General features: G+C 51.1%; 2 protein-coding genes across 2 annotated transcripts; both read right to left on the reverse strand.

The window, feature by feature from the left end:
* Window positions 1-5902: 5902 nt before the first annotated feature.
* On the reverse strand, window positions 5903-8112 carry NGA_2012800 (uncharacterized protein; the record flags this gene model as incomplete). The annotated part of the gene is made up of 1 exon (XM_005855504.1): window positions 5903-8112. A coding segment is annotated over one exon (1856 nt), but the record flags the coding sequence as incomplete, so codon positions are not given.
* A 1293-nt stretch (window positions 8113-9405) lies between these two features.
* Window positions 9406-10567, reverse strand: NGA_2108900 (uncharacterized protein). Its single transcript, XM_005855505.1, has one exon. The coding sequence runs from the start codon at window positions 10534-10536 to the stop codon at window positions 9541-9543; it is 996 nt and encodes a 331-aa protein (XP_005855567.1). The 5' UTR covers window positions 10537-10567; the 3' UTR covers window positions 9406-9540.
* Window positions 10568-13432: the final 2865 nt, after the last annotated feature.

Consider the following 13432-nt stretch of genomic DNA (forward strand, 5'->3'; position numbering starts at 1 on the left):
CCCACGACACGATGATTGCCTCGGAGAATTGCGAAGAGCTCTGGACGGCCCGCGCCCCTCACATTGAACACTTTCTTGCAGGCGTGGAGATAATTGGTAATGGGAGCGCTTCCCATCATCAGCTTCGTAAACTAGACGACCGCATCAAGCTCATCTGCGGGGCCACGGCAAAATGCGGGGGCGTCTATCTGTACGCGAATCAGCGCGGCTGCGACGGCGGTCGCCTCTATTTCGACGGCTCCTCCTTGATTGTAGTCAATGGGAAAGTGGTGGCTAAGGCTCCGCAGTTCTCCGTTAGGGACGTGGACGTGGTGACGGCGACCGTGGATCTTGAGGACGTACGCTCATTCCGCGCCTCCTCCGCCTCCATCCGCGAGCAGGCTTCAAGGACGGAGGCCATTCCTCAGGTGCATGTGCCAGACGTTGCTCTTGTCTATGAGTGGGACGGGCCCAAGTGCAGCTGGGAGGGCTCCGATCAAAGCGAGATGGGATGGGGGGGTCGACAAAGGCAGCAGGGGTTGCCGACACTGCCTTTGGATCCGAGCGCGTTGTGTCACAGTCCCGAGGAGGAGTGCGGTCTGGGGCCTGCCTGCTGGCTCTGGGACTATCTGCGTCGGTCCGGGGGCGGGGGATTCCTTCTCCCGTTGTCGGGCGGGGCGGACTCGGCGGCCGTGGCGGCGATCGTTGGGGTCATGTGTCACTTGGTTTACGAAGCGGTGGGAAAAGGGGGTGGAGGCGAGGACGACGGGAAAGACGTAGGGCAGGAGGACGTGCGGCAAGACGTCCGGCGAGTGATGGGTTATGCTCCCGACTCGAATTTCATCCCAGAGAGCCCGCAGGATATCGCGCATGCTGTACTCCACACTGTGTACATGGGCACGAGCAATAGCTCGACGGTCACCAAGGCACGCGCTGCCGCTCTAGCGGCTCAGGTGGGGGCTTTCCATTACTCCTTGAGCATAGATTCCATAGTAACAGCGGTGCTCGGCGTCTTTAAATTTGTCTCAGGAGGACGGATGCCGCGATATCTATCGGAGGGGGGAACGGCCACGGAGGATTTGGCGCTGCAGAACATACAGGCGAGATTGCGGATGGTGATGGCTTATTTGCTGGCGCAACTCACGCCATGGATTCGCGGAATGGGCGGTGTTGGCAGCGACAACGCCCGAGGAAGTCAAAAAGTCGAGGTCCGTCGGAATTTTCTTCTTGTGCTGGGCAGTGCCAACGTCGACGAGGCTCTGCGGGGGTACATGACCAAGTACGACTGCTCCTCCGCGGACCTCAATCCCATTGGTTCCATTTCTAAGGGAGACTTGAAGAAGACTCTGATGTGGGCGGCTGACAGGTTTGGGTACTCGACCTTGGCAGAAGTGGCAGCCGCACCCCCGACGGCTGAGCTCCGTCCAATGGAAAAAACGAGTGAAGGACGTAGGGTAGGCAATGGAAGTGGGGGCAGCGAAGAGCACAGTCAGATTGACGAGGAAGATATGGGCATGTCATATGCGGAATTGGGGTTGTACGGGCGACTGCGAAAGATTGATCGTTGTGGGCCTGTGTCCATGTTTCTGAAGCTAATCTCTGCGTGGCCCCACTTGAGCCCTCTTGTCATTGCAGAGAAGGTGAAGCTATTCTTCCGCTTCTATGCAATCAACAGACACAAAATGACAACTCTAACGCCAGCGTACCATGCCGAGCAGTACTCGCCCGATGACAACCGCTTCGATCTGAGGCCCTTCCTGTATCCGGTGGGCTGGCCACGGCAATTTTCGATGTTGGATCACCTGGTGGCGAGAAGGGGGGAGCTGAGAGAGGTGCCGCAGAGTTTGAGAGTTCAGGGACTGGATGCATGAATCAACAAAAGCGACAGAGCCAAAGGGGGAAGATGTTAAAAAATAGTCTGGCCAAGCACCACAAGCAACACCAACATAACCAAGAACGACGACAACAACACGAAGAAGGATTTATGCCAAGTCAATACTTCATCGGGGAGGGCAGGAATATTACTTTGACAGCAACCGCTCTCCAGTCTTTTGATACTGTACCTAGAACTTATATACTTTCTCTTGCTTGAAGTTTTCTTCGCCTCTTACTCAATTGATCTTTATGCCATTCGTGAATGCACGCCTTGATCCGAAGAGTGGCTGGCGAATCGGAAAAAAGGGAACAGGATAGACTCTCTTATGCATCTTCTTTTCAGCTCAGGCATCGTGACCATGTCGCCCTCTTATCTATGTAGTTCTAAAATATTACCTTAATGCGGAGCCGAACTGCTGCTGCATCTAAACAGCTTCAACAGTCGCTACACGTGCTTGCGCAATATATGTACAAGAGACTGGAGCTCTCTATTGCACTCCATCTTGTTGCCATCTTTTCTGCCGTTTTATATTGATCACTTGATTTCTCTTGATTTCTGCCTCATGTAGCTGACGACATCCTGTGTTGCTCTTGTTGGACCATCGCCCTCCGATGCAGAAGCGAGTCTCCTTGACTTGTCATGTAGGAATCTTGCTTGCTTATATTGCTGAAATGGTTGGCATTAGTTTTGCAGCCATCGGCTCCCACATACCCGGGGAGACACGGGGAAGAGAGTTCTGCAGTAGCCGGGACCACATTACTCGGTATCCCGTCCGCGCACTCGTCTCGTCCAAATGCACCGCTTCCTCCATTCTGCTCCTTCCACTCGTCGGAGGCATCTTCAAATACCTCAGCTATGGATGCGTCGTCGACCTTGCCTGCAGCGTCAGCCACAGGCTTGCTCCCGAGGCCTTTTCTGGATGTCCGATAGGCTTCTACCCCATTATCTCTCTCATTTTGCTCGCTTTTGGCCTCTCGCATCTTCTCTTGTCGGTAAGCATCCCCCTGTCGCCACATAACTTGTTCCATCTCCTCTAGATAATGCTGCTGCGGACCAATGATGCTGCCTGGCCGGCACACCCTAAGCCACCCGATCGCCTCAGCCGCCGTAAAGCGGTAATGTTTCATCAAGTAGCAGGCAATGCACGTCCCAGTCCTTCCTAGTCCAGCCTTACAATGCACAGCGATCGCTCCGGGGGTCTCCTCACAGGCTTTAAGGAACGTCTGAAGAATAGCGTTCGTGGGGATCGACCCGTCGAGATAATAAAGCTCCAAGTGTTTGATGCCTAGAGAGGTGAACCTGAGTGAATAATGAAGTGAAAAAGAGATGGGATTAATACGGGATTGACTGTCTGGATTTGTCACGAAGACGGATGTCATCATGAGGGAGTATGCCTCGCAACACATGAAGACATGGGCCATACCAGCGACATACTTCTCGCGTTGAAACATTCCCAGCACTTCCCTCCCTCTCATATGCAGTATAAGTCTAGCTACTTACTTGGTTTCATCATAATACTTCTTGTTAAGACGAATCACTAGCTGAACGTTACGCTTTAAGAAATACCCCGCATAGTTTTCAGGCGTGAGGGTGTAGTATCCCTCAGGCGATAGCTCACGATTATTTTGTGGGCCGGCAAATGCCAAAAACTTTCCCTGTACAATCCAGTTAAGATCTCCATTTTCCACTTGCTCAAAATGCTCATATTCTTCCACATTAAATCGGCAAAAATCGAAGAAGTTGTAAAAGCGTGCCTTTGCAATTCCCTTCAAACAGTCAAGGATGGAAAGGGGATAGGTACACAGGCAAGGAGAAGCATCATGGAAGGGGGGAAAGGAGGAGGAGACCTTGCAAAAGGGCTCAAATGCCTCCTTAGGGCTCCGGTCTAGATATATCATAGACCAAGCCGCCATGAGTAGAGCAGCGTTGGTCCTTTTGTGTGCATGTAAGCCGCAATAGTAGTATATTATTTTATCCCGAAGCGATTCCGACTTAAGCTTACTGTTCAGCCGCTGACAGAAGCGGTAAAGCTGAGCAAGATTGAGCGGTCCGAAGTCAAGAAAAAAGTTCCAATAGATTAATTCATTGTCCATGCTGAAAAAATGGGCATTCCTGGTTGTCTCTGCTGGGAGTTTGCCACGCAGACTCACGTGATAGAGTCGGTCCTGAATGCACGCGTGAAGGATGAAACCATGCGAGGTGAGTATAGTGTATTTAGATTAATTACGCATATTGAAATCAGCGGCGATGATATCTAGACCTTGAGTGGTAGGTTATAGCTCTAGACCTCACTGGTATGGAGAGGAGCATGCGGAGTCGCTTATGCACTCATTTTACGCGAGGCATGCACTAAGTATGCGAGAGAACTTTTGGAGCTTCCTTAAATACTAATTCCTATCTTCTCGCAAGAAGGAGGACAAAATATTGAGAAGAGAGTCTGACCTCAAAAAGAGGCGTTTGAAAGATCACTTACAGGCAAGATCTCTGTAGCAGCGGCAAGCTCCGCGTCTGTCATTTTTGTTACAGACAAACCAGGTCGGTACAGGCCCGACCGTAAACTTGAACCTGTATATTGGAGATGAGACTAAATGTCATTTTGAATACCTACCATACTTTATGAGAGTCGTCTTTGCTATTGCGGTACAACTTAGAACCAAGCCACTTCAATTGTTTATTCGAAGGGTCATCGCATGTTCACTGTATCCATGCTTCCAGAGAACACTTGAGAGTGAACACAAATTTCGATTATAACAGTTGCCATCATCAATGCTTCATGTCGGGCTGGATTGGGTACACAGTGTCCCTCTGCTTCGTGCTCGATAAAATTGCCCGTTGCATTGAGAGGTAGCGAGGAAAGTTGAGGATGTCGAGCCGCTTGGACCCGTTTCATGAGTGAAAGATAAAGGTCCCGGTCACGTACTTCGACGATTCCAAATATATCAAGATCTTGAAAGACCAGCAAATTTTATTGTTGAGGAACGTGAAGTCTTGCACTTACAAACCTGCTTCGGTACCAAGCAGGAGGGATTGCTCGTTTTTGAAACGAAACGACTCTCCGCCGTTACTTTCCGTTATTTTTCAAATTATAGGAGGAGGTCAAGAAGATTCTTTTACCCGTGTCCATACCGCGAAAGGACTGGGCGATCTAGCTGAAAAATCGGTTGTTGAGGCTCATGTGATGAAGATCATCCTTCTAAATGTATGGCTATGGCTTCGCTTCGTGTAATGTTGAGAAAGATGTGTTTTGCGTATATAGCGTGCCCGCGTGCTACTTGACAATGAGAGATTGCTTTTCAGACATCAGCAAGGCATCACTTTCAATGTTTGAGTACAATTCTGGTTCACGCTTACGTTAAAATTTATTTTATTTCAACCAAGGATTCTTCATGTTCCCGCGATTTAAGCCACCTTCAGGAGGTTTTTATGAGTTTTCAACGAATGGCACTCATATTCCTGCTGTTTTGCAGTGCATACGCCCACGAAAGTCACTTACGCGGCACGGTCGGTCAAATTTGGAATGGTCTTTATAATGCAGGATTTGTCGACGCAACGCTGCATGTGACTGAAAGCAGTATTACACCTGAGACTTTCTCGTCAGCTTTTCGCTTGGAGACACCAAAACCACATAATCTGAGCCAACGTCATCTTAGAGGGGAGTTACATTATAACGGGAAAGCAGAATATTCTCGCAAATCAGAGCGTCCTATGAGTAACATGGGCGTGAACAGTCCGTCAATGCAAAGTCTTCAAGGACAAGCACTTGGCCCGACAGATTTGCCTGTTACGCTCCCTTTTGCATCACCCTCGGTGACCACTCCTTGAGAATTGAGATTGCCGTTGAATTGAACGAGTCGACCTTCATTCAAAACAATCTGGCCTGCATGTAGCTAAGGCATAGGCCGAAGATGTAAGCAAACCTTATTGAATTATGATGTTCAGGTTAGAATGAATTGGAACAGAGGGAGATCTTATTTACTTTTGGGGACAATAAAATAAGAATTTATCTGCCATGCAAACCTTGTGCGGCAGCAAAACAGAAGAATCATCTTAGAGAATTGTGCTGCCATTGATGGCTTATGCCCTCTTATGTCCTTTTATCGTAGAACTCTCATACGTAATTTAGGCACATTTGTAGTGTTTTTCAAGTTTTAGATCCATTTATTCTGAGCACAATTACTCACAAAAAAGAATTTTCAGATTTAATCTATACGTATTGCCTCATTCAGCCTCACACCTTGCATGGCGCCTTCTGCTACACTCGCGAGATAAACCTTGTGACATTTTCTGAAAATCATACATACTGAAGATCAAGCTCGTACCAAATCCCTCATTCCTTGGTCGATCAAATACGAAGAAAACAGCCTTTTAAGGGTTTGTGTACTATCAAGATGTCATATCGAGTCACCTTGCACCAACAACTGCAGGACTTCCTGCTCTTAACATCCTTTTGCACGCATCTATCACCCCGCACCAGTCCTCTAGCTCTTCTTGGGTGTTCCCTTTAAGAACGACTACACGCCTGTGGGCTAGACCCTCCAAGACCTTTTTGAAGCCTTTGCTGCCTAGCCCTGCTCCAACCTCAACAATTTCAAGACAAGTGTCTTTCTTGCTCGCCGCACCTTTCACATACGCCTCACACTGGGCCAGATTTAATGTTAGACGAGGAGAAACTAAGTCCAAAGTCTTCAAGGTGCCCTCTTTGTCGGAGGTGAAGACGGCATTGCTGGAGATGACGGACGAGGTATGTCCTACCGCTCGGCTTACATGATCCGGCCTCTTAATTAGGCCGTATAGCGCGGCTTGCGCAGCAGGAGATGCGGTGTTGGCGGCCACCGTCTGACTTCGGATTGAAACTTGAGGAAGATCAAATATATGCAGGTAGCTGTCTATTGTCATAACAGCGAGAACATGCCTCTTACATGTGAAAACATTAGTACTCTTCTGTTCAAAAATCTGTGCTCGTGTGATTAAGGGGCTTTGAAGAGGCCCATCCAGTCTCTGCGAAAACAATTTCTTGGCCTGTTTCTTCCTCCTATTCTTGTTCGCTTTCGCAGTTTTTTTGTTCGGCACCACCTCGGTCTCACAACGAAAGCTCCCGGACCCTGATTTGATTCGATGTTCCATTGTGGACTCGTTAAAACTGGAGGTCTTTCCCAAATTGGCAGACTGTATCGAAGCTTGTGTAAAGACGCGCAGGGGACGGGTCGCCATAATCTGACCCTTGAGATGTATACCTTCCTCCGACAGTCCCAATCGCTTCGCGCCCATACGAATATCGGCTCCAATCTGCTTTTCGATCAAACGTGGGTCTGTAGCATGGCTTTGAACCAAAGAGGAGAGCGTCACCCCTAGGTGGGGGAGTTTCCTCCAGTAAGCCGTCTGCTCTTCATTCAACGTTTGGAGGGCCGAGTGGATTGCCTGTCGCCTAGCCATCTCTGTGTCCTTCATTCGCGCAAACATTGCAGTCAAGGCAGTGGAAGAGAGTTCCCAAGTCTCCAGCAAAATGACAACAGCCATCCGATAGTGCATCTCATATATCCATAAATCCTGCCCCTCCGACATACCCATCTTTTCCAAAGCTTGTGCTTGGTCGCGATACTGGATGAAGGCTTGCTGCACGTGGTCTTCGGCTACGTCGATATCCTCCAAGTACGTTCCGCCATCTTGAAGAATGGACTCCTCAGAGGCATTGAATGTGGTGATCATTTCCTCAAGAACGGGAATAATATTCGTTTCAATGACTTTCGCAAAAATATGTACTTGCTGCACCATGTGCTCTTGCACAGCCATAAGATCATCAAGTGCATTCTTTTTTGGATCTACCGATGTCCTTTCACAAGGGGATTTGTGGGCACCTCCGTGCTTCAATTTTTCCGACTCCTCTATCATTTCCAAGATGCACCTAACATAGGTATTTTCCGCTGCGACTTTACGATTGAAAAACTCAAGATATTGAGTGTTCTCAGCCTTGCTCCGTTTCAAAATCTCGGTAAACGCCATCAAGTAAATAGCATTTGACCCTCGCTTATTGTCAAAATACTCTCGGCGTGCGATCTCGAATTCTTCTATCTGTTTGACTACATCCAGTTTCAAGGCATAGTTTTGAGCAAGACTTTCCATAGCTCTAGCTTTGGCATCTTGATAGCACTTCATCGATTCAGCGGGGTATGTCTGCTTTTTAGAGTCAAACATTGGGATGGTTGGTAAGGTAGTGGACGAAAATGGTCGAGCGAAACTTGCCGGACTCTTGGCGTGTACAACTTCTTGGGAGTTCGCATGCAGACGACTGGCCTGGTGCTGAAGCATGTCCAGTCCGCCAACTTCAGCATCAGCATCAGGGAAATCCTTCTTTGAAATTGCAAGGCTCTTATTCTCTTCATTGTCTACCCCATGCACATGGTGGTCGACTTCGTCACGTTCAGCTCGTGCCATAGATCTCGCCTGAAGAAAGAGGAAACAGAAGAGATGTATAGCCCCTGCGCATTAAGTGGGTGGTTTGCTGTGGCCGGAATCGTCTCAATTGCAAGATATTATCAACATTGATAGAGCATCTTATATTATGCAAAACCGATGTCTTTTCGCATACTATGGTACTTCGTTTCGAATTATTTGTACTCAGACCGGTAGATAGGGCTACATATACAGTAATGCGTCCAAAAATATCTTGCTAAACTTGCATAGAATTTTTTTAATGTACAAATTCGTAAATTGTACTGTGGTGGTGAGATTATGTGGGGGATTTATGGGTACTTGCGTTCTTACGTAATGTCAGGGAGCTTGCCGCGAGTTCGAGATCTTTCTTCTCCTAGGTTTTCCGGCAGAGTCCTACTCGATGAAACGCCTGGAAATCGACTGTGCAGTGCACCCAGAAAGATTATCTGCAGGTACTTATAAATGTTTCCGCGTCGTAATGTCGTGAATGAATAATAAGGAGGGACCTAAGAAACGGATGTAGAGAACGAGCAACCAGGTGCAGGAAGAAAAAAAAATTGCGATCTTGCTGACACGGCTTGCATTGCACCAAAACACCGTCATGACTATCACATTTCAAACGAAATGCCATAATTTTGAAATAGATTGTTCATAGCTTCGAAGATCTATTAAAGTGAGAGAAGCGGCGCTAGAGTAGGGGCCGTGACGTGATAGCCTTACAGTTGGCGATAATTTGAAAATTTAAATTTGAATAATATGAGAAAATGGCCAACTTTAATTATTACATACCCGACCGAAGAGCCTCGACAGCCCAAGGGATAGCCATCCCGAGACACATTTGCGATGAGCATTAATAGCACACTATTTATTTGCTCAGACTTTGGGGAAGTAAGAGATAGTGCAGGGTTGCGACAAGGAACTATTGAAGTATCATTTTTTCCGCTTTATTTCTTTTTTGTTGATTGAGGTGTATGAGGTGGCATTAAACATCATAAGTGCGATACATGACATGAAAAATGAAAGAGACGATGCTAAATCATCGTATGTGACACTTGGGGTTGTGAGACAACAAGAAACCAAAATATTTGATCCGCGACCTAATGTGCTCATGTCGCTCTCAGATCTTTCCAAAGCAAATAATCTGTTATAACGTGGGGGCAAGTTGATTTTCACGAATAACCTCCATTGTTTAGAGAGCTCATCATCCGTCTATTCTTTTCCCCTCATTGACATTTTCGGTAGAAGACATCTCTTCACATCCATCCTCTGCTACTACCTTGCTGTTGTTGATGCTGCTGTTGAAGATAGTACATTCCGGACCCTCCTCCTCTCGTATGGGCATCTGTATCAGGACTCGGGGTTGCTTCCTGCTCCTCCACTGTCGTTTCGCACCGCCCATCCGGGTAGCTCACGGTTGTCTCCCTCCGGGTTCGACTCCTACCACCCGCTCCCACTGTCGTTACAGTCCTTACAGACCGCCTCGTGCCCCTGCCCATATCCTGACTGGTCATACTTGAAGACATGCTGCTGATCGCACCACCGGCACCTGTCATACTGCTACTGCTGCTCCGGGTGTTACCGATACTGCTATGACTCATGGAAAAGCCGTTGCGACCGCTGGTGCTGCTACTGCTTTGGAATTGCTGCTGAAAAATTCCCCCTTCATCGAAGTCTGTGAAGGGAGCGAAAGAGAACGGACGAAAGCCAAATCCCTGCTGCTGCTGCATGGCACCGCCGAAAAATGGGGGGGAAAAGAAGGATGTCCTCGGGGCAAGTCCTTCCCCGCCAAACCCAAAGGGAAAGTTGCCTCGCCCATTCCCGGAACCTACGCGTTCTTCAGAGAAAAAAGCGTCAAATATTTCTTGCGCATGTGGGAATCCGAAGGTGGCGTCACGATGGAAATGATGCCCTGCGGAAGAGAAGAAATCCTCCACACCGCTTCCCCGACTACCGCCTGGACCACGAGGGGATGAATCGGCAGGATTGCGACCTTGATCATGAGCTGCCAGTCCCTGGCGCCCAAAGCGATCGTAAACGTCACGTCGCTCCGGGTCGCTCAACACCTCGTAGGCCTCTCCAATAAGCACGAACGTCTGCCGCGCTTCTTCCTCATTGCCACGATTACGATCGGGATGCATCTGAAGCGCTAATCGCCGGTACGCTTGTTTGATGTCATCAGTGGAGCTGGCGGGCGGTACCCCCAGAATTTCATAAAAACACAATTCTTCCCCTCCCGAGTTACTTTCCATGGCTTGTATTCAGGGCGCGAAACAACCTGTTTCGATAAAAGATCCTGTCCATTGGTATGAATAACAATATTGTGCACATGTGATGCCGTGGCCCGCTAAAATTCTTGCAGCTTTGGCCATATCACGAGACTTTCCAATTTCGTAGCCCCGCGACGTGGACGACAACGACTCGCTCGCTTCCGCGACAAGTTCAATCAACCCGACCCCACACTGAGGCTGCCTCCTCGAATCCACTCTGGCCCTCCCACAGGCCCCTAGGTGCACTCACAGACAGTGTATCCGTGGAGGACTCGGTTTCTGTCCGTCGCTCGCCTTTCTATACCTTCAGCAGACGTGCACGAGGGGGCGGGCACGAGCTCGGACTGAAGAGCCCCGGCAAGAACAAGCTCAGGGCACCGCACCATGCAAACGGCAGTCTCCGCCGCCACAATCTTGTCGCGCTTTCCGTCGACCCATCAAACATTGCGTCAAGTACGCACACGGGTGCATTTACAGCAGGTATTGCGTCCTCTTTCGTCCAAGGTCAAGGCGGTGAACCATCAGCCTAGTGTTGTAACGTTGAAGAATGCTTTCCGTGTGCGACTCGAAGACGAACGCGCCAAAGCTTTACAAGGAGGTGGCGAAAAACGCGTGGCCAAGCAGCACGCAAAAGGCAAGCTGACCGCGCGCGAGCGTCTCTCCTTGCTTCTGGACGAGGGCACATTTCGGGAGTCGGACATGCTTAAGACCCATCGGTGCACGGATTTCGGCATGCAAAAAGAGGTCTACCCCGGCGATGGGGTGGTGACAGGCTGGGGCACCATCGATGGGAGGCCTGTGTATGTCTTTAGCCAGGATTTCACTGTCTTTGGGGGTTCCCTGTCCGAGACCCACGCCCAAAAGATCTGCAAGGTGATGGAGAAGGCGATGCAGTCGGGGGTGCCGGTCATCGGCCTGAACGACTCGGGCGGGGCCCGCATCCAGGAGGGCGTCGACTCCCTGGGCGGCTACGCAGAGGTCTTCCAACGCAACGTGCTGGCTTCGGGCGTGGTGCCTCAGATCTCCCTGGTCTTGGGCCCCTGTGCCGGGGGGGCGGTGTACTCGCCGGCGATGACGGACTTCATTTTCATGGTGCGTCGGACCTCCTACATGTTCGTGACGGGCCCCGACGTGGTCAAGACCGTCACGCAGGAGGCCATCTCCCAGGAGGAGTTGGGCGGGGCGGACACGCACACGAGCATGTCGGGCGTCGCGCACTGCGCCTTCGACAACGAGCTGGAGGCGATCAGGGCCACGCGCCTCCTCCTCGGCTACCTGCCTCTCAACTCGCGCCAAAAGCCTCCCTCCGTGCAGACAGCGGACTCCAGGTACCGACAAGAGGCGTGCCTGCGATACCTGTGCCCGGACGACCCGAACCACCCGTACGAGATGCGGGAGGTGGTGAAGAAAGTCGTGGACGAGGGCGAGGTGTTCGAGATCATGCCGGCCTTCGCCCAGAACATCTTCACGGGCTTCGCGCGCATGGAGGGCCATCCAGTGGCCGTGATCGCCAACAACCCGGCGCACCTGGCGGGCTGTCTGGACATCGACTCCTCCGTCAAGGCCGCGCGCTTCGTCCGCTTCGCCGACGCCTTCAACCTGCCCATCCTCACCTTTGTGGACGTGCCGGGCTTCCTCCCCGGCGTCGACCAAGAGCACAGCGGGATTATTCGGAACGGGGCCAAGCTCCTCTTCGCCTACGCGGAGGCGACCGTGCCCAAGGTGACCGTCATCACCCGCAAAGCCTACGGGGGCGCCTACGATGTGATGAGCTCCAAACACCTCCGGGGGGACGCGAACTTCGCCTGGCCGGGGGCGGAGATCGCGGTCATGGGGCCCAAGGGGGCGGTTGAGATCATCTTCCGGGGCAAGGACGTGGAGGCCAACACCTTGGAGTACACAGAGAGGTTCGCGAACCCCATGGTGGCGGCCGCGCGGGGCTACATAGACGAGGTGATCGACCCCGCCATGACGCGACAGCACCTTTGTGAAGAACTCGAGGTCCTTCGCAACAAGAGCGTCGAGAATCCACCTAGGAAGCACAGTAACGTGCCCTTGTAAGCTTACTCCTCGGAGGGGTCCGCGGGGGAGATGTGGGGGAAAAAAATAGGAGAGGGAGGGAGGGAGGGGGGGGGACCTGGGGCAGATGCTGAATTTCTCCTCCTAGAGAAGGCGACGGAGAAGAGAGCGTAAGGTGGGAAAGAGATGACCTTCGGTTGCGAATACAGTGTGCGATATCGAAAGAATGTTCATGGAAAGAGACCGAGCGGACAATGTCACGAGCGGCGCGTTCGAGCCTTGTCTTCCTATGGTACACTGGCATTTTTCGCGCCTTCCTATGGTGACGCTCCCCCTCCCCGTCCCTGTCAATTCCCATTTCGTCCCTCCTTTCCTCGCCACGGGTACGGCGGGGGCGCCTCCCATCCCGGCGCCAGGGGGTCGCTGTCTCCGTAGGCCTGGTCCAGGTCCTCGGGACGGGGCGCGTCCTCCCGGTAAGAGGGTCCCCACCCGTCCAGGGGAGACTCTAGGAAGAACAAGGCCCGGCGCCGGTTGCGGAGGACGGGGATCTTTTCGAAGCCCAAGGCGATCCGGATCTTTTCCATCCGCTTCTGGTTAGCCCCCCGGTCCCTGCCATCCCCGCGACGGGCAGATCGGAACTGGATGATCGAGTCGTTCGGGGTGAAGTAGAACTCCGTGTCATCGATATTCCCATCCTCCTTGATCTCAAAGCGCAAGTATCGATCCTCTGCTGATATTGTCTCTGCACCGGGCAGGTTTTCAACGTAACTTCTTAGGCGCCGCATCGCCTTTTCCTGTGTAGCATCCTCGTACTCCCAGGGCTCCTGGAAAACAGGGGGGCGGTCGTCTTGACTACTAG

The sequence above is a fragment of the Nannochloropsis gaditana genome (assembly GCF_000240725.1).
Source record: "Nannochloropsis gaditana CCMP526 unplaced genomic scaffold scaffold177, whole genome shotgun sequence".
In the NCBI taxonomy this organism is placed as follows: Eukaryota; class Eustigmatophyceae; order Eustigmatales; family Monodopsidaceae; genus Microchloropsis; species Microchloropsis gaditana.

Excerpts from the sequence above, each read along its gene's own strand:
- NGA_2108900 (XM_005855505.1), bottom strand. The coding sequence starts at position 10,536 with ATGGAAAGTAACTCGGGAGGGGAAGAATTGTGTTTTTATGAAATTCTG.